Below are 20,823 nucleotides of genomic sequence, written 5' to 3' on the forward strand. Positions count from 1 at the left end.
AGTGTGCATTATAGGAGTTAAACATACTTTGTCGCGTAAAGGTGGCCTCGTCCGGAAAAAGAATGCATTTTAAAAAATTAAAATTGCAATTGCAATTAAAATTTGAATTGTGGGCTGTCCTTTGTTGCAATGTTTCACAAAAATCCACTCTAACCGGTAGATCATCTGGCAAGAGCTCTTGGACTTGTCTGTAATGATGAGGATGTAATTGCTGTTCTTTTAGTATTCGCCACGTACTTGAAGAAGAAGTATTTGTTTGTCTTGCTATATTCCTTACGCTAACTGTTGGATCTTGATCAAGTAAATTTAAAATATTATTTTCTTTATTAATTGTTCTTGTTATTCTTTTTCTACCAGAATTTATTTTATTTGGTCTCACATTCCCAGTTTCTCGACAACGTCGTTCAACGGCTATAAATGTTTTTTTACTTGGTAAGTTTCTTCTAGGAAACTTTTCTGCATAACGTGTCACAGCTGCACTAGAACATCCTAAACATTCGCCTAAGGTTAATAACATATCAGTGTATTCAACATTTGAGTACATTTTGATTTGAGTTTACAAATAACAAGGTTTCAAAACTCTAATTATTGTTGATTTATCGTCATAACAATCAATAAATGTCAGATTTCCATGGCACACTTGGAGAAAATAGAGGTATACCTATTAGAACTTTATCATTACTATCAGCATCAATTATTACTTCTTAATTTTCAAATCAAAATATTCCGAAAACGGTACACAGTATCGAGTTTTATCAAGAGTACCTTTTTCATGTAAAACTGAATGATGTTTAAGTTTACTTGAAATTTTGATTAATAATTATACTCTTAAAAAAGTTATATTGACTAATACTTAGTACGATCCGTGTAACTAGCGCCCTCTATGAGAATCAGATATAAAAACAAATTCATGGGATGTATCAGCTTCCAAAACATATTCCTATAAAATTTCATTACAATGTTGCCAGTAGTTTCGGCAAAATCGTAAAAATGCGTAAATTTTTTTTTTCAACGCCCTGTATCTTGAAAACGGATGGCGTTACAAAAATTTTTTACTAAGCAAACCCCAATTATTTTTCAGTTTTTTACCTACCCTAGAGACGGGGTTACCTTTTTTTTGAAACACCCTGTATAATGCAAAATTCTTTATAAAAGTTGAATTTCTAGTTACTCGTTCCTACAATTACATTTTGTTAAATAGTTTGCATATCTAAAATATATGAACAATAATTTTTATTTTTTTCTAGTAATATAATCTTCCCCATTTATACTCCCCCATATAGCTCCGATCTGAAGGTTTCTAATTCATTCATTAGTATAGCGTTAATGGTGTATGTGTATAACCCTCGTCAAAAGATGACTATGCTTAAAATTTGACATAAAATTACAGAAATATATTACATATCGAGTAGATATTTAATCCGGTACAACTGAGTATCAAAGTATCGTAAAGAAGCACTATGGTAAGACACAGACGAGAGGCTGGAATGAGTTCTTCAGAGATTAGCAATATATTTTACCGATAATCTATTGTTAATAATTAAGTTTCAAATAAACTATTCTATTAATTTATTTATCCTCATCATCTTTGGTTTGACAATCCTTTGTGAATCCTGGCCTGCTCCAAGACTCGTCGCTACTCTGTTCGGTTTATGGCGACTTGTTGCCATTCTTCTGATTTTTAACACTCTTACGTCTATCTCAACTTCATCCAACCACCTAATTTACGGTAGGCCTCTACTTGTCCTTGCTAGAGGTGTTCTTGTGGTTTGCTTTTTAGCGATCGTAATGTCTGTCAGTCGTATTATGCGTCCAACCCATCTGAGTTGCTGTGTTTTAATGACTGTTATTACGTCTGGTTCATTAAAAAGTTGGTATACTTCGAAGTTGTATCATTTGCTTTACTTTTCTTGGTCGTTTATAGCTCCAAATATAGTGCAGAGTATTTGACCACGCAGGTCTTCCTTATTCTGCTTCTGTAAGTAGTCCATTATATTCTCTGTTTATTTACCACTAGTTTACATATCGTACGATACATTTCCTTTTAATGTCTTTACTCCTCTTTCAACCTCTCAGCGTATTTCCTGTAATTCTTCTTAGTACTCTCAACTTCGCCATTTCTAGTAGCCTTTGTATTGTAGCTAAGTTCGATCTTATTTCTGATGTATATGCCATTATTGGTCTTATACAGGCCTTATAAATTCTTGATTTCATCTCATTGTTGTTTCCCATATAAAGCAACCTGCCAGTTTATTTGCTCTTTATACTTGATCTCTCACCTCTCTTTCCAGGTCTTTATAACTGGACAACGCTGGCATCATCAATTTACATCTGGTTGGTTCTTTACTGATCACTACTGTTTTGGATTTAAATTGTCATATTAAATTCTTTTTCTTTTGTGAGGACTAGATTACCTTGAGTTTGGAATAGCAATATTGCATCGTCCGCGTAATAGAGAGCATAAGACCTAATGAGTCCTCCTATCGTATTCCGTTACTTCTATATCTATTGGTTTCGTAATATTTAAGGGATAAACTATGTTTAATTCCGTCTACATACAACAATGACTACACACATACACCTGATGGATTACATTTTTAACCATATAAAAAATAAATAATCATATTAATATTGGAATTTATCTAGTTTAAAACTGGATTAATAATCATATTAGTTATCAAATATTTACCTTAAAGGCCAATGTAGGAAATTCCTTTAAACTAGTATTTCTCAGATGTAATTCATTAAGTGTATTGTTTACACCAAGAAATGTGTGCTCCTCAATTTTTTCTATGGGTGTATCTTCAATAAGCAGGGTACGCAGATTTAACTTGTAGAGCAGACTTCCAAATAACCTTGCTGGAACAATAAAAGTACCATAATAATAAATACATCCAGATTCATACAGCAGCCTCTATCAAGCTTCTTTTTTCCCAACCCAGTACCAGAAGAAAAGTTGTTGGTGCTTCTATCTGATGCCGAACCCTATATGGTAAAAGTAGGACAGAACCTTAAAGTATTTTACCCCAATTTGGTCCATGTTACATGTCTTCTGCACGGGATAAACCGAGTAGCAGAAACCATCAGAACAGAATTTTTCGTTAGTAAATAAGCTAATTTCAAATGTTAAAAAAGTATTTATCAAAGCCCCTCTGAGAGTGCAGATGTGTAGGGAGAGACTGCCTGGAGTTAGTTTAATACCAGAACCTGTAATTACCAGATGGGGAACATGGATTAACGCAGCTATATTCTACGCTGAACATTTTGATGCCGTTAAAGACTTAATTTTGGACATGGAGGACGACGCTCAGAGTTTAGTTCAAAGTAAGTTCTTGTTACAAAGTGCAAGTGTATCTAGAGATTTACTTTTTATTAAAGTTAATTTTGGCTTTATACCAGATATGATCACATCGTTAGAGAGTGGACAATTAAGTTTAAGAGAGTCCATGAGTACCATTAAACTGTTATGGCCAAGTGTGGAAGTTCCGGGTAAAGTTAGAAATCAAATAAGGCACAAAGCGGGAATGACTTTAATAAAGAATGAAGGGTTTAAATTTTTAAAAATAGTCAAAAATATCTACGAAAATAAGTATTTTGACGAACATGTACCATGGCCTTATGGTATGCTGCCAAAACTTCAATATTGTCATTACGTCAGTAGACATTGAAAGAACCTTTTCAATGTCTAAATACATTTTTACTGATAGAAGACAATCATTTTTACTGGAAAACTTGGAAAAGTATCTTGTTGTAAATGCCTTTTATAGTATTTCCAAACGACAAATTATAAAATATTGAAATACTTTTTTGTACCATTTTAAAATAGTAAATAATTGTATCTGACTATGTTTTTCTTACTTATTATGTGTATTTTTCCAAATAAAAACCAATTTTTGAACATAGTACTTTTTGCACTCCATTTTGTTCTATTACATCATTAAATTTTATTACATATTGGATAGCATATTTTGTATTAAAAGTCAATATTTGTACATATTTTCATGAAAAAAGACGCATATATATGCGCATATTTTTTCAAAAAAATGTTGCATATATTCCGCGCTCTAGTTATCAAAAAGAATGCAAAAGTATAATCTTTATTTTTCAAAGTGCAACATCGAAAATCAGTTGGGCTAGCCGGCGCAGGAGTCCGACACCACAAAAGCTCACCATTTGTTACTCTCTTCATGAAACTTCACTCATATGTTGGATACAGAAGGAACTGTTAACCAACAATATACATATATATATATATATATATATATATATATATATATATATATATATATATATATATATATATATATATAAAAATCGACTAATAAGCTGAAAGTTCACTAAAAGAAGAAAAAACAGCGCAAAAGAGAGATCTGGCAATATAAAATATATTAGGTTCTGAATTAAAGAGATTTGAGAGAGAGTCGCAAACTATGTAAATTAGAACCGGTATACGACCACGTTCGCTATTAACCTTGATCGTATATTAGATTTCCACTTACCTATGCTGCATTTGAAAATGGTTAATCTTTCGATAGGCAGTTTAAAAGTAGCTAAGTTGTTCAATCCAATACTCATCGTAGCCAAATTGGTGTTATTACAGCTCACATAGATTCCAATATCAGACTCAATATCACAGGTACATGGATGTATGAGGAGTTTGTCCTTCGGGCATCTGTATTGCGGGCCAGGAGGAATATATTCAGACAAAGTGAAGTTGCATAGTATGAACACAAGAGAAAGTCGTAGTATCATTGTTAAATAGGTTCTGAAAAATAATAAAAAATTAGAAAGTAGTCTAATATACCATTTTTCCGAATATAATAATAGGCGTATTACGAAGTGATTAGTGGTTATTGGAGTAATTTTAAAGAAATGATATCGAGAGCGCCCGTTTAATTATCATACACGTATTATTAGTTTAGTTTTTATTTAATCTAAATATTTATTATGTAAACTTAAAAATAATCTAAAATTATTATAAATTCTAATATTGTTAATATTATATAAAAAAATAATCTAATATAAGCAATAGAAACGCTTACTTTTTAGTAGAGCTATTAAATGATCTTATACGAATAAGATTATGACCACAATCATAAGAAATCGACTAAATTGTTACATAGACCAAAATATAGGACATTATCAACAGGTATTTAGAAAAGGGAGATCAACAATAGATGCAATACACGTGCTAACGCAAACCATCAAAAGAAAAAAGCTTCGAATATGACATAGAACTGCACATATTGTTCATTGACATAAACAGTTATTAAAAGAAATGAAACGGATGTAAATACCAGCAAAGTTAATAAGACTGATTAAAATGACGATGAAGGACTCATCAGCAAGAGTTAAAACAACCGAAGGTGATACAAACGACATCAATAAAGAACGTGGAGTAAAGCAAGGAGATAGTCTGTCATTGGCGCTATTTAATATCATACTAAAAGGAATAATCAGAGACACAGAGCTGCAAAAAGGGACAATTATTCAAAGTTCAACACAAATCATAGGATACGCGGACGATTTAGCATTGATAGTACGTGACAAAAAAAAGACGAATCAGAAAAGGAGATTGCTGTAAATGGCCAACTTCTAGACAATATTAGATATGCAAACGATACAATGTTGCTGGCAGATAGTGCGCAGGGGCTCTAAAGGATGATGGATAACGTTGTAGAAACATGTAACAAATACGGCATAAAACTAAATTACAAGAAGACAAAAATAATGATCATTAGTAAGAACACCAACATAAACACCCAAATTAAAATGGGCGATACACCATTAGAAAGAGTGGAAAAAATATGCTATTTAGGTTGCAATATTAAGGATACTTGGAATCACAGCTACGAAATAAAAACTCGTATTGAAAAAGCCAAAAACTCTTTCAATAGACTTAGGAAGATTCTCTGCAACTTATCTTTAAGTAAAAATATACGCATAAGAATTCTTAGATGTTACGTCTTTAGTGTCCTCCTCTATGAAGTAGAAAGCTGGAGCCTTACAGAAGATGCCATGAAACGATTAGAGATATTTGAAATGTGGTGCTTCCGACTTATGTTGAGGGTTTCATATATACACCACACAAGTAACATAACTATTCTCCTGAGGCTAGAAAAAAAAACAAAGAAATTATTAACACCGTAAAGAACAGAAAATTGGCTTACTTTGGTCACATCATGCGTAATAATAAATATCGACTTCTACAGTTGATTCTACAAAGCAAGATTGAGGGTAAGAGAGGCCCTGGACGTAGATGTATATCCTGGCTGTCCAATCTTAGAAAGTGAACTGGTCTAACGTCAACTGATCTATTTCGAGCTGCTGTGAATAGAATAAGATGGGTCAATGTGATCGCCAACATCTCTAGAAGATAGGCACATTTAGAAGAAGACAAAAAAAACTAGAAGAAACAGTCCAACTGATAAGTCTTGAACAGTCTTGTACTAATAAGTACAAGAGACTATTTAAACAGACCAACCGAGATAATAATAGGTGAAAATAAATTTCAGAGGGTTACTTTAAATACTTGGGGGGTGTTAGTGAACGGCGAAAATGGAAGAAACGCAGAAATAAGCGAAAGAATTAAAGCGGGGAACAGAGTGTATTGGAAATATCACAGACTACTGAAAGACAAAAACCTGAGCAAAAACACAAAGACAAAAATATATAGAGCAGTAATTAGACCGGTGATAGCATACGGAGTAGAAGTAAAGTGTCTTAAGAAAAAAGATGAAGGAAACCTAAGAATAATTGATATAAAATAAAATTGAATAATAATAAGATAAAATTTTTCATATTCATTAATTAATAAAAAGGCTTTTGATTCGTCTTTACTTCAAAACTAAGCCGAGTAAACTACAGGTGCACATCACCACTTAATATCTTTATAAAAACGTTACATCAAGTATGCCATTACCTAAAATTAGAAACAATATTGTTATACGTTGATGGAACACTCCTGAACACGAAAACATTTTTTTAAAGAACAGACCTTAGTCTGGAGTTCAGAATGCGAATGACCAAACGTACTTTTTTGTTTTGCTCTATGGCTGTAAAACTTAGTGATGTATGTATATTACGGGTAAACCCCGAAATTGGGTAAAACTAGTTTTACTTTATTATTATGGCTGGACAAAAGGCAAATGAGATTGACACAAACTTTTTGATTTATTCGGGTCATTCTAAATATATACAATGTCAAATGAATAAAGCAGTACATTTTAAACTTTGGAATAACTAACAATACTACGTTTAAATTTTATTTGCTTTCTTTTCTTTATTAAGAATTTCCAACCGAATTATTGTCCAAAAGATATAACAACTAAGCATTGAGGACTTGATATAACTAACAGCGATAAAAATCATATTCACTTTTAACTCAAATTAGAAACAGTTATTTTTTTAACAGTGTAATATAGTATTAATGGAAGTATTAATAGAATTAATATACAGTGAGTCCATAAAGTATGGAATAAATTCGATATTTCCTATATGAAAAGCCTTTTTAAAAAAATCTCGATTCGTTCGTCGATTTTTAAATTTAATGTTCTACATTTTACAATAAAATTTCATTATACAAGGTGATACACATTACAGTGATGACGTCATCGGTTTTTTTTTTAAATGTAACACTCTGTATTTTAGGACATTTTTAGATCGATAAAAATGAGCTGATTCCAAGAAAGTATAATTCTGGGGGTCTAACGGATATAATTTGAAAGATATGTGCTTAGAAAATTAATTTTTATTGATTTATAATATTAATAAATTATAATAAATAACTTGAAAGTAATCCAATAATTAACACATTAGTTAATCTTAAATGTTCGAATTGTAGCCATTGTTGTATTTGACAGTAACCCAAACGGTTGTACAAATTCTTGTAGAACCTTGATATGCTTTCTTGAGAAATATTGCTTATTTCTTTACGAATTCTTGTTTTTAAGTCTCAAATATTTGCAGGTTTCGTTTTATAACCAACATTCTTTAAATGACGCCACATAAAATAATCCACAGGATTGAGGTCTTGCGACCTCGCTGGCCATTCAATATGTCCACGTCTTCCAATCTACCTGTTCGGAAAAATTTCGTTTAGGTACCTTCGAACATCTAAAGCATAATGCGGAAGCGCACCATCCTGTTGAAACTATAAACTTTTATCAATACCTCCAAGATTAATAAATGTACTGGGGAACAAATTAACTAAAGTAGGTACCAGATACCCACTTAAAAACTGAAGGTATGCTGGCCCGTTTAAATTACCTTCGAAATAGTAGGGTCCAATGATTTTATTTCTTACAATGCCAGCCCATACGTTTACCTTTTGCGGGTATTGTGTATGATGTTCCCGCATCCAGTTGGAGTTGTCTTTTGCTCAGTATCTATAATTCTGACGGTTGACCTTGCCATTTAATTTGAATGTAGCCTCATCAGAAAAAATAATATTTTGAACCAAGAGAGGGCTTCGGTGGCTGTTATCCATCATTATTTCGCAAAATGGTATTCTTTTATCTGGATCATCCTCGTTTAATTAGTGTACAACTGTGCATTTTACTTACTTTACTTACTTTTACGTACTTTGTGTACCTTTGTTTTGCAAACATCGAGATCACTACTAACCTTACGAACAGAAGTGTGCGCCTCTTCTTCAAAAGCAAGTAGAACATCTAATGTTGTAACATAATTTACAGAGGGACGACCTGATTTGGGTCCATTTTCAACCGTACCAGTTTCTCGAAATTTCTTTTCAATCTTACTTAGTGTTGACCGTGTGATGGATATTTCTGGATATTTATCATTAAATAAATTACACACTTTCATCTGAGTTCGCGATTTGTCTCCATACCCTGTACAGATGGATGTTGAGAATTGCATGGAGACAAAAAGTTACCAAAAATGAAGTAGACCAGCAAGGAAAATATAAATTTTTGCATCAGGTGTTGAGAGATGAAAGATATGAATTACTACGAATTACAATATAAGGTAAAGTACAGGGCGAAATATTAGTAGGAAGACGTCAGAACTCATAGCTGAAGGACCTAAGGAGATACTTTAGCCGCATATCCGCAGAAATGTTTCGTGCTGCAGTTTCCAAAACTACAATTGCCATTCGGATGCCATTAGTAAAAAAATATTTCTCACAACATAAATTTTGCTAAAAATAAATAAATAACAAAATAAATTCAGTTAACAATCTGTCGACGTCTTCCGCTGAAACCTATTGATTTATATCAATTACACGATTATTATAAATAAAATTGTTGATTAAGTTCAACACACTTTAACGATTTAGAAAAGAAACGATTTACTGTAATGGCCCCATGACTGGAATATTAAATCATGGCAAATATGGCTGAAAAACTACTATAATCTCACGAGGTATTCAAGTTTAAAGTTTAAACGAAAGGATGCTTACGTAATTATATATACAGGGTGTCACAAAAAAATTGTAATAAATTATACCGCGATTTTTGGGGAGAGCATACAGCAACTATGGATGTTCTACTAGGCCTGTCTTCCTTGCATTTTATAATATAAGAAGAAGCAAGATTGGAAGCCAACTGAATAGACAATCACTGAAACTCTGCTATGAAGGGACAGGGCATATCAGTATCATAAGGACTGTGACGAAGGACATTTTTAATGAGAAACCAGATGACATGACAAAAAGATACAATTTTAAGAATTCATACAGGGTGTCTATTCCAGACATGAATGTATGGAGATGCAAGGAATATCACAACCAACAGGAAAAGATCTATTATACAGACGTATCCAAGACTATAGAGGATGTGGGGGCAGAAATACACTCCAATAATACAAGAATTAGTGAAAGCTTTGACTTTGAGAGTAACTGCGTCGTTTTTAAAGCGGAGATTTATGCGATATTTCAATGTGCAAAAGGAAGTAATGAGAGAGCCCTTGAAAAAAAAAACAGATCCATATATTGTCTGATAGTCAAGTGGCACTGAAGGCACTGACGTGGCAGGAAGTGACATCCAGGCTGGTGTACGACTGCATCAAAGAACTGAATGAACTGGGAGACCGGAATAAGGTTGAGTTTGTCTAGGTACTAGGGATCTTGGCATCGAAAAAGCAGATTAACTTGCAAAAAAGGATTGAAAGAATCAAACGAACCAGCTGTGACTCTCAGAGTACCAAAGGCTGCAGTAAGTAAGCAGTAAAGTCATGAGCGATATTCGTAAGTAAAATCTTTCACTTATACACCGTTAAAGTGTGCGCTTGGTAATTTGGCTGGTAATGTAAAAACCGCAGATTTACTTAAATTAAAACAACGTGGCTAATAATGCTACCTAAAGTTAAATATAAAACTTAATAATGCTTAATTAATAAACAATATCTTCTTCTTCTTCTTGTAGTGCCTATTCGTTTCAGATGTTGGCCACCATCATGGTAATCTGTATTTTGCAAACTGCTACTCTGAAAAGATTTGTGGTTGTTGTGTTGAACCACGTACATAGATTTTTCATCCAGGAAATCCTTTGCCTTCCTGGTACTCGTCTTCCTTGTACTTTTTCTTGTAGAATTAATTGCAGCAACCCATATCTTTCGCTGTTCCTCATGATGTGACCGAGAAATTCGATTTTGGGTGTTTTTATTGTGGTTAACAACTCTTTTCATTTTTGGACTCTTAATTCTCTGTAAATACAAAGGCTGCTTAAAGAAACACCGTGAAGCCTCGGAATCGGACTGATAATGTAAAGAAAATCACGGCAAAAAATAAGAAAAAAAAATAGAAAATAAGAGAAAAATATAAAAAAAACCCAGATGACCATTACCACATAGAACATTAGATCGCTAAACACAAGAGACCAAGAAATAACCCAAGTGCTGAAAGAGAAACCAATAAACATTATGCGCTCTACGTAAAACAAAAAGAAAGGACAAGGACAATCAAAATTAGATGAAAATATACTAATCTACAGTGGAGTAGCAAAGAAAACAGGCCCAAAGAAGGTGTGGCTTTACTAATACACCAAAGATAAAACAAATAATGAATATATAAAACCAACAAATAATTAAATACGAGACATCATGACTTATTAAACACATAATATTTGATGACTAAAGCTTGGATTATAGGCAAAATGCCTTTTTTGCCTATTTTGCCTATTTTAATTGTTTTTTGTACTTTTTGCCTTTTTTCGTAAATTCCGCCTATTTGTGCCTTTTTTAAAATTTCATGGTACTACCCATGATATTATTCTATTACTAAACCATTCTATAATAAAATTTTGGGTCAATAATAAAATATCAATGGTTTGTCTGTATAACAGATTTCTAGGAAAATGTACCTGATCGAGACTTGAGGGTTAACTATTTGGAAATCCCTAAGCTTTATTCGTTTATTATCAGTTGTACACTCGGTTACTGTATCAGAGTTTAGTCACAAATTGCTATATCCTAGTTTAGTTTTGTTGCGTATACCGAAAAGCAAAGAACACGTTTTAAAACTTTTTAGACATTTGTGTGAAAAGATGACATCTAAATTAAGGCTATGGATCGCACCTTATTCGGAACTTTCTCTAGAAGGAGATGGAGCATTTTGTAAACCATGCGGCAAATCGGTAAGTTTTATTTTTTCTCATCCCACAACATAACTAAATTCTAAAGCAGTTTTAGAATTCTAATTATTTTTTTTTTAAATTCTCAGATTTCAAGTAGAAAAAAGTACTTTATTGACCAGCATTGTGGAACCCCACTTCATAAACGTAATTTGGAAAAATTAAATTCCTCTAAGTTAGCCCAATTACCTCTGCGGGATAGTTTAAGCAGTTCAAAAAAAAAAGGAGGAAGACGCATTTAAATTTAATTTATGCCAGATGATGATTGCATTCCAACATTCCTCTATATAAGTTAATAACCCTAGTTTTAAATGCTTTTTCGAAAAATATCTTAATAAATCCTTACCGGACGAGAGTACACTGAGAAAACATACAGTGGAAAAATGTTATGTGGAATGTATTTCAAAAATTAAGCGGGAATTAGAGGGCAATTTTTTGTATATTATCGTGGATGAAACGACAGATGTATGCGGCAGGTATATAGCTAATTTAATGATTAAAATTTTGAACGAAAACTTTGCGAGAAAACCTTATTTAGTTGCCGTTAAAGAATTGGAAAAAACAAACAATTTAACAATAAGTCGATTTATACAAGATAGTTTAACAAACCTCTTTTTACCCAACGCTATACCAGTGAATAAAATAGTTTTAATGCTTTCAGATGCTGCGGCACATATGTTAAAAGCTACTGTTTTTTTAAAGATTTTTTATCCTAATAATTCATTGCACTTGTGTAGCCCACGGGGTAAATAGAATTGCTGAAGAAATAAGAAATCTGTTTCCGTTGGTAAATAATTTTATAAATTTTATGAAAAAAGTTTTTGTAAAGGCTCCGTTGAGGGTGCAAATATATAAAGAAAGACTTCGAGGTGTCTTTTTGCCACCTAAACCCGTAATTACGAGGTGGGAACCTGGCTCGAAGCAGTTTTTTTTTACTTTGAACACTGCAATGAAATAGAATTAGTTATGTCAGAATTTGATGATGATATTTCCGAAGCCATTCAAGAAGCAAAAAAAATATTAAAAAATTCGAAATATTAAAACAGGAACTCGCTTATATCAATGACAATTATAAATTAATAGTTACCACAATTACCTTATTAGAAAAACAAGAGATAAATTTATGTGAGTCAGTAAAATTAATAGATAATTTAAAGACGAAAATTAAATCGGCACCTGGAAGTAAGGTTTTTTCGTTTTTATCTAATGTCGCTAAAGTTTTGAATGGGACATTTTCCGAGGAATTTCAAATTATGCCAGATTTATTATCCGCTCTGAAATATGCTCCAATTACATCTGTCGAACGTTCGTTTTCAATGTACAAATTAATTTTAAGTGATCGAAGACATAGTTTTAAGACCGAAAATATTGAAAAACATTTAGTTGTTTCTATCATTGATAAAATTTTAAGTGGTTACAATGTTTAATTATTAATTTACAGTTATTTAGTTACTAGTTTATTTATACTAATGTTATGATTATGATGTGTAAATATACCTGCCTTAAGTTAATATTACGTTAATTCACTTTGTACAATAAATAATAAGTTATATTACTTTATTGCCTATATTTTGCCTAAATGTTAATATTCCTGCCTTTTTTAATAAAAATCTTTGCCTATATAGGCGCCTTTTTCTTCAATTTTTGTTGCCTATAAATCCGAGCTTTATTGATGACATACGAAAAAAACAGACGGTTGAAATGGCACGATCACATGGTAAACGACAGAGTCAAAAACAGCTATTTAGCTATTGACACACGAGAGAAAGAAAAAAAGTAGACTTAATTTCAGTTATTTTGAAAGATCTTCGACAATGACGTAAAATTTTGAAATCTTTACGTACTTAATATTTCTAAATTCCTTTTTAATAACAGTTTACAAATTGCGTTTAAATTTGTATTTTGTTTTTGTCTACATTTTTGTCTTCCGTATGAATTGCCGCAGCTTGCCTATGAGTTTAACGAATAAAAATACCAAAATAAGTATTACATTCTTGTTATAAAAATATCTACTATGTATTTTCATAATAATTTTTGATTAGGTAATTTGGTGGGTATTGTATATTTTCTTGAACTGATGTATCTTTTGTACACATAGCTATCGTAGTTAGTTTATGTTGTAATTAAGAGTTTTATTCCTTGTTAGAACTTATCTCATCTGTATCAGTTTCCAATGCCAAATTAGGAAATATCTTAACAATCTTAAGTTATTTTAAACAACATCCGGTTTAATTCATATAAATATAAACTTAGGTATTTATATAAGTACCTATTAATTGTTAAAAGATCAAATTAGGCAAAATTTTTAAAACTGTATGTAAATAAAAAACTACCTTTAGTTAATGTCTCATTTATTATATAGGTTGTTTAAATTAGCAGACCTAGAAAGAAACTAAATTAAAATGTGAGACATGTGAGTGTAGTATTTTACTAAATGCTTGTACGATTATTTATTTAAAATCTTTGCGTAATAATTTAGTCAAACTAAAAATGACAAACTAATCAATCAAAATAACTACAAAATATTTTTTAAAAATATAACACTCAGACTAACCTTACGGTCATTGCCTACCTTTCACATTCCAAGCACAAAACAACAAATATAAAACTATAAACACTTTGAGGGTGGATTTATGACTAATTAACTACTAGATCACATATTTATTTTAATTAATATACAACTCAGGCAGTCATTTAACGTTTCATTTAAATGTCAACTGCAAGTGTGGTACCTCAGAACCACACTGTACTGTCGCGGTTTCACCTTCTTTCTTTCAAGGTAACCAGGTAGACTACAAATTACAAGCGCTTTCTATTTATACCAGCAAGTTTAGTTAATACCAATATTAGTTCGATTCATAAGTTATAATCTTATCAATTAATAGATGTTTATGACAAATTTATTTTAATAACAGTAATTAACAGTTTATCAAAACTAATCTCTAATAATCACTTTCTTAAAATGAAATTTGCCGCTTAAATTTCAGAGGTAAAATGGAGATCTAAATATTTGCGCCATCTTCTGCTGACTAGTAGAAACTTATATCTCTACAGAAATCGATAATGAAAGCCGAAATATGAGTCGTTATACTGGTTGCCTATAACGTAGTTAAATAATGAAAAAAATATATCATTGTTAAAATTGTTCCAAACATGTTCCAAAGCTATTAATTTGTAACATACTCAGTTCGCTGATCCCAGTCACAACTATCTAGTAAATTTAGTTTAGCGCCATAGATTGAGAATATACGTGGATATGTTTATCATCTAATTCAAAGAATCTGCATTGCGCTACATCTATTACCATTGTTTCTATTACTATCAAAGTATAAAGTGCTTTTTTTAAGTGCTCTATTTAAAGTGCTTTTCTAGTCCACCATAGCTTGTAATTATTTCTGTTAAATATATACAGTGATGGACTAAGGCTGAAGAGAGCCATATGCAAAATTGTAATTCCGGGCCTATTTGTCAGTTTGGTAGTTGTTAACTATTAAATAAAATAAACATAAAACACGAAAGCAGAAATCCGAAGATTTCTATTGGCGAAAACAAAAATTCAGATTTTTTGCTTTAATCTGTACCTTCTATAAATTCCAAGATAAAACAGATGATGCTAAAAGATGTAAGAGAGATATGGAGAATCTAAAAAGTTGTATTCCACAATATATCTCCTCATCTAAGCAAAATACCTTGGCGAATTGGTTTCTTGTACTCATAAAGAATAAACCGAAATAAAAGAAAAGACAGTTAAGATTCGATTTCCCGTATAGGACCTCTGTATATTTGCTTATACGTATTTCATTCTACAGGAACCATCAGAGCGATTGGTACAGAAGCTCTAACGTGTAGATCATCATTAATCATTAATTAAAGAGTAAAATTTGGCTTCCTTTATTTCGTTCACTATTTTGAGTTGTAAATCTTTCGATATAACAGAAATAAATACATCACATATTGTAAACGATAAATAGTTTATAGTAGTGGTGCCTCAGTATGCATATTTTTTCATGTTTCCTATAAAAATGGATCAAACTCAGATACATATGCCAAAGACCTATATAATTACTATTATATTCACTAAATACACTAATTTTTAGCACGAAACGCTAAAGAATATAAAGAAATAAATTTAATTGTCGCTACCACTCGTTTAAGTACTTTATTCTAATTTTTTTTTTCATTTATCATTTGTTTTTTTTTTTTGTTCAGTTAATGTGGTCATTGGAATTTTTATGAACAATGGTTTCCTCTGGTTTCAATGGTCCTTTATGGACATAAAGCAAGAGCAAAAAACTTTTCGATACAATTTTGTTGTTCCGTATTGTTTTCGCAGAATTTAGTAGCATATCAGTTTTTCTCTACTGTTCCCACGTTCTTATTATAGTCTAGCATACATTCTGGCTTATAAATTGGTTGTCCAGTTATTCTATCAGTTTTTCCTGTAAAATTCATGGATATTTTGTGATTAGTTGTAAGATAGAATTAGTTCTAAGCATATAAATTTCCCTTTTGTTGCACCACTTTATGCACGTAATGACTTTTGGATGTTTAAAGGAGATTTTGGACTTCTTTAGTTTTTCTGTGAAGAGTGGCATAACTTTGTGGTTTTATATCAGTTCCATATATGTTTATTTTATTTAAATACAAATTCTGCATATAAAGTGTGTCTTTTTTCCAAATGGGGTTGCATTAGGGTTTCAACAATCCTACCTGAAATAGCCAATGTTTCATTTATATTCATATCTGTATTAACGCCGATGAAGAAAGTGAATCGACAAGGATGTAAAAGCGAGAGGAATAGAAGAGTAGGTAGGTTCTGAATGACCGAGAAATTAAAAATTAGAAAACGGTGGAGAACGTTGTAAATTGATTTAATAGGTCCACGCTTGATACTCCGACGTTTTGCAATCCGACACGCTCGGTAGTCCGACGCACCTCCCGTCAAAGTCGCCGCCTTGTCTGCTGTACTGAAACCTGTCGCGACATGAATCTCATTCTTACCGGATGCTTAATTTTGTGTTTTCCGTGAGCAGTTCAGTTCGATAGGGTTTTTAGATACAGTGATACGTAGTGCCAAATTTTTATTTAATTCGTTTAGAAAGTTCAGTGGGTGATCGACGAACGAGCCATAATACCGCGGTTTTAAGAACGACGGTTTTACACGCGGCTCGTTGGTGCTGATCGACTAGCGAGCAAAACAGTCGTGTCAACCGTCCACAGCCAACATGTCGTGTTCAACTGAAGTTTTGTGAAGGTAAATCCCAAACCAGTTTACAGTATTCTACTTTAATATCCAGGCAAACTTTGGGGAGAATTATTCCGGAAACTTGCAGAGCTATTTACACAGTATTAAAAAACGAATATATATGAAAGTAAAATATTTATTTTTATACTTATTATTTTCAGTGCAGTAAAAAATAACTAAATTTAACTAACAACTTTCTCAATAATATAAAAAAACAAACAAACATAATATCAAACTGAAAAATTTGTAAGATAATATTTCATTGAGTTTGATGCTTCTGGCTAAAATTGTTGGGTATTAGAGACTTGATGTGAGTAAGTTGTGGTGTGTGGGTTCGTACTTATAGCATGGTACTTATTTCACGCTAATTTGAGAGTTTAAGGAGAGCTGCTCCATTTGTCCACAAAAAATTACATCGTTTATTAGTTTCTGCGCCAAAATTTGCTGTTGAGTCGTCATCGTCCTTAATTTATTACTCACATTTTTCCCGAAAACATCAAATTCATCCTCTTTTTCGCTTAGTCTTTGACTAATCAAACTAAACATCCTAGTTGTATGGTCATCTTTGAGTTTTCGAGATAATGTGGATGGATCCAGTGATGTGGATGGAGTTGGAGGCAGAGAATCAGGCAGTGAATTCACCGATGGGGACGGACTAGTTATCTGTAATAAAATAAAAACAATTATTTATGTACCCTTTTCTCTTGTTTCAGTTCCCTAAAAATGTAGAAGAAATGAAAATGATAGCTGAAGAATTCAAAAACAAGTGGCAGTTCCCAAACTGCCTCGGTGCAGTAGATGGTAAACATGTCAAAATAGTTCCACTTCCTGGCGCTGGCTCACATTTTTTTAATTACAAAGGCTTCCATAGCATTGTCCTTATGGCAATTGTCAACGCTGATTACGAATTTATATATGTTGATGTAGGCACGAACGGTCGCATTTCTGATGGAGGGGTTTTAAAGAAAACAGAATTTTACAAGCGTTTGGATGCAGGCACTTTAAATATACCACCGCCAGAAAAGCCAACTCAGGATTCCGATCCATTACCATTTGTATATATTGGCGATGAAGCTTTTGATCATGCCAAGAGAATTTATAACTATCGAATTTGCAGAGCCCGGAGAATAGTAGAAAATGCGTTCGGGATTTTAGCCGCAAGATTCCAAATATTTCGATCTGCTATTGATTTCAAATCAGTTGATGACATAAATTTTGTGGTGTTGTCTTGTTGTTCTTTACATAATTATTTAAAACGCAAATCCGGAATAGATTATATCTCTCCAGGTGATAGTGATACAGAAAATCGAATTACTGGTACAATTCAACAAGGCATCAGTCCGGATAGTATTTTGGCACGCCTACAAGCCACTCGCACAGGATATTCTGGCAATGATACAAAAAAAGTAAGGGAAGATTTTGTAAAATACTTCAATACAACTGGAGCTGTCTCGTGGCAGGACAGAATGATTTAGTAAATACATAATGAAATAGACGAAAGAACGAATAATAATAACGATACTCACATTGTACTCTGAATGTTGCATTGATAGTTGACTCAGATTGTCCTCATTATGTTGAGTTGATCGTTGACTACGAGTGTCTGTAAAATAATTTACAATTTAGTTTAGAATTTTTTAGTTTAGTTTAGAATACCATGATTTTATATTTGTTACTATATATGACATACTACTACGAATAAAACATAGGTAATTATATTTATTACATTATTTGATTGCACATAAGTAATTGAGTTCCTAAATGAAATAAAAATCGGTAGGTAGGTAAAATACTTACTTCGAGCCTGGTCGTTGAGAAATTCAAGCTCGTTGTAATACCATAATTTTGGCTGATATATATCCTCAATACCGGAGCCGGTTCTCATGCTTGCCGTAACCTTGTTCCTTTCTTTCCTGTAGGAAGCTCGTAATGATTGAATTTTTCTCTTAACGTCGGCTATAGTTGAGTTCGGTTCATGTTTTTTTAAGATCTTTAACAGTTTAACATATGCGGTCAGTCGATTTGATTTGTTTTTGTACTCTGGTGATGTACATTTCCATAAACAAGAACAGTCTCGGAAGCAAGATATAAATTCTAATATAAAATCGCGACTGTGAGTTCGCATATCCATGATTAAAAACTCTCACGCACGTCTGTTCACTTCAACGGTCGCCAAAAACTGCCGGTTTGGCTCGCCACCCGTGATACACGCCCGGTTTTAAACGACGAGCCAAGTAAAAATTAAAACAAACTGACGAGTCGCGAGCCAGTCTCGTAGGCAGGGTTGCCAAGTCAGACTTTATGTCTTCAGTAGATTTGCATTCAAAAAATCAGTAGAAATCAGTAGATTGGAATTATTTATATATATATATATACAATATATATATATATATATATATATATATATATATATATATATATATATATATATATATATATATATATATATATATGTATATATATATATATATGTATATATATATATATATATATATATATATATATATATATATATATATATATATATATATTTCTAAAGTATTCAACTAGTGAATTCAGAGGTTTAATCGGTCATTCAGGTTGGCAAATAAAAAAAGAAGTCAACTACTTCATAAGTTTATTGAAGACGTTTCGCTTTATATTTCTAAAGCTTCATCAGTTCTCTAAAATATAACAAATGACATTGAGTTTATAAGAAATACAGATATAGTTCATAACTTACAACTCAATATGTAGTATGTTATCGATGTTATCATATCTACTGTACACTTTACTCCTTATTTAAAACTAACTTAACCAAAAAAGAAAAAACAAAAAACAAAAACAAAAAACACACAAACTTTGCAGAAAATAATGTTCATATTCGTAGATATGAATATTTAAAAAATTTTAAACGAACATTTGGCTTCATTTAGATGGTTCTCCACTGAAGACCAACAAAGTTCTGATTTATTGCATCTAAGCAAACTACTTGACGCGATACCGAAAATTTTTTGTAAGGGCCATGTGTCACCAAATTCCAAGGTTTGAGACAATTATGAACTTCTACAGGGGACATTGCATAATTAGTTGGACAGGTGGAATTTATATGGCAGAAATATTTGATATATTATTTTTTAATTTATGTTTTAATGAAACTTGGAAATAGGGGATAATTTTGTTATTATTTTGAACAAAAAATACGCCAACTTTTAACTGAAGAATAATTGGTATCATTTATTTCGTAAGATGAGAGAGTGGTAAACCTGGCTCAAATTGTCGATGTCGGTTCTTTTGTTTATTGCCGATGAGTTCTTGAGGATCTCACACATTTCAATAAAGGAGCGTTTCTGATGGTTGTTTTGTTTCGCCAGTATTTTGGTATTTGTGAAATCAATGTGATGTTTAGTGGAAATGGCGTGTTGTGCAAGGGCACAAGAGGGTTTGGAAAGTCTGATGTCGCTTTTGTGTGAAGTTATACGCCCTAGAAGAGATCGACTAGTCTGGCCAATGTAGCAGGAGTTGCATTCTGAACAAGGTATCTGATAGACAACATTAGTGTGCTCTAACGAGCTTAGTGGAGTTTTAGACTTGGAGAATAACTTTCCAATGGTTTTAGTATTTTTTAGGGATATTTTGACGGGTAAGTTTTTGAATAGTTTAGTAAGCTTGTTCGTAATTTGTGGGAAATAGGGAAGAGAAGCATATTTTGTGGCTGGTTTTGGGGTTAACGGGGAAATGTTTGTCTGTATGCTATTGGATATGGAGGCTAGTATTGCACCGTTGGGTGCTTCCGAAATAGAATGACCATAGCTTTTAGAGAAAAGATATCTGTTGATGATGGATATGGGGTAAGAGTTATCAATGAGAATGGATTTGAATAAATCCAAGGATTCCCTCTTGTACCGCGTATGGGTCAACGTATGTACTCTAAAGCTAAGAGTTTGTACAAGGTTATGTTTGTATCTTATTGGGTGTGTAGAGTGGTAATTTAAGAACCGGTTGCTC

The 20,823-nt window shown here is 32.3% G+C and overlaps 2 protein-coding genes across 2 annotated transcripts in view; both read right to left on the reverse strand.

Moving 5' to 3' along the window:
- The window catches only part of conv (insulin like growth factor binding protein acid labile subunit convoluted), a 42,934-nt gene extending 28,563 nt beyond the window's left edge, over window positions 1–14,371 (reverse strand). The window contains exons 1-3 of the mRNA XM_072522508.1: window positions 14,164–14,371; window positions 4,500–4,765; window positions 2,690–2,859 (exon numbers count right to left, since the gene is read on the reverse strand). Of these exons, the coding sequence (XP_072378609.1) occupies window positions 2,690–2,859; window positions 4,500–4,752 (423 nt within the window). The 5' untranslated portion in view covers window positions 4,753–4,765; window positions 14,164–14,371. The remainder of the gene's footprint in view (window positions 1–2,689; window positions 2,860–4,499; window positions 4,766–14,163) is intronic.
- A 2,665-nt stretch (window positions 14,372–17,036) lies between these two features.
- On the reverse strand, window positions 17,037–19,020 carry LOC140433238 (uncharacterized). Its single transcript, XM_072521283.1, has 3 exons — window positions 18,634–19,020; window positions 18,363–18,439; window positions 17,037–17,499 (listed from the first exon to the last, which is right to left on the reverse strand). The coding sequence occupies exons 1-3, from the start codon at window positions 18,965–18,967 to the stop codon at window positions 17,191–17,193; spliced, it is 720 nt and encodes a 239-aa protein (XP_072377384.1). The 5' UTR covers window positions 18,968–19,020; the 3' UTR covers window positions 17,037–17,190.
- Between the last annotated feature and the right edge of the window lie 1,803 nt (window positions 19,021–20,823).

Source organism: Diabrotica undecimpunctata, chromosome 2 (assembly GCF_040954645.1).
Source record: "Diabrotica undecimpunctata isolate CICGRU chromosome 2, icDiaUnde3, whole genome shotgun sequence".
NCBI lineage: Eukaryota > Metazoa > Arthropoda > Insecta > Coleoptera > Chrysomelidae > Diabrotica > Diabrotica undecimpunctata.

Coding starts and splice junctions, on each gene's coding strand:
- LOC140433238 (XM_072521283.1), bottom strand. CDS start 18,967: ATGGATATGCGAACTCACAGTCGCGATTTTATATTAGAATTTATATCT. Junction 18,440..18,633: donor TCTCAACGACCAGGCTCGAA/GTAAGTATTTTA, acceptor ATTATTTTACAG/ACACTCGTAGTCAACGATCA. Junction 17,500..18,362: donor TGCAACATTCAGAGTACAAT/GTGAGTATCGTT, acceptor ATTTTATTACAG/ATAACTAGTCCGTCCCCATC.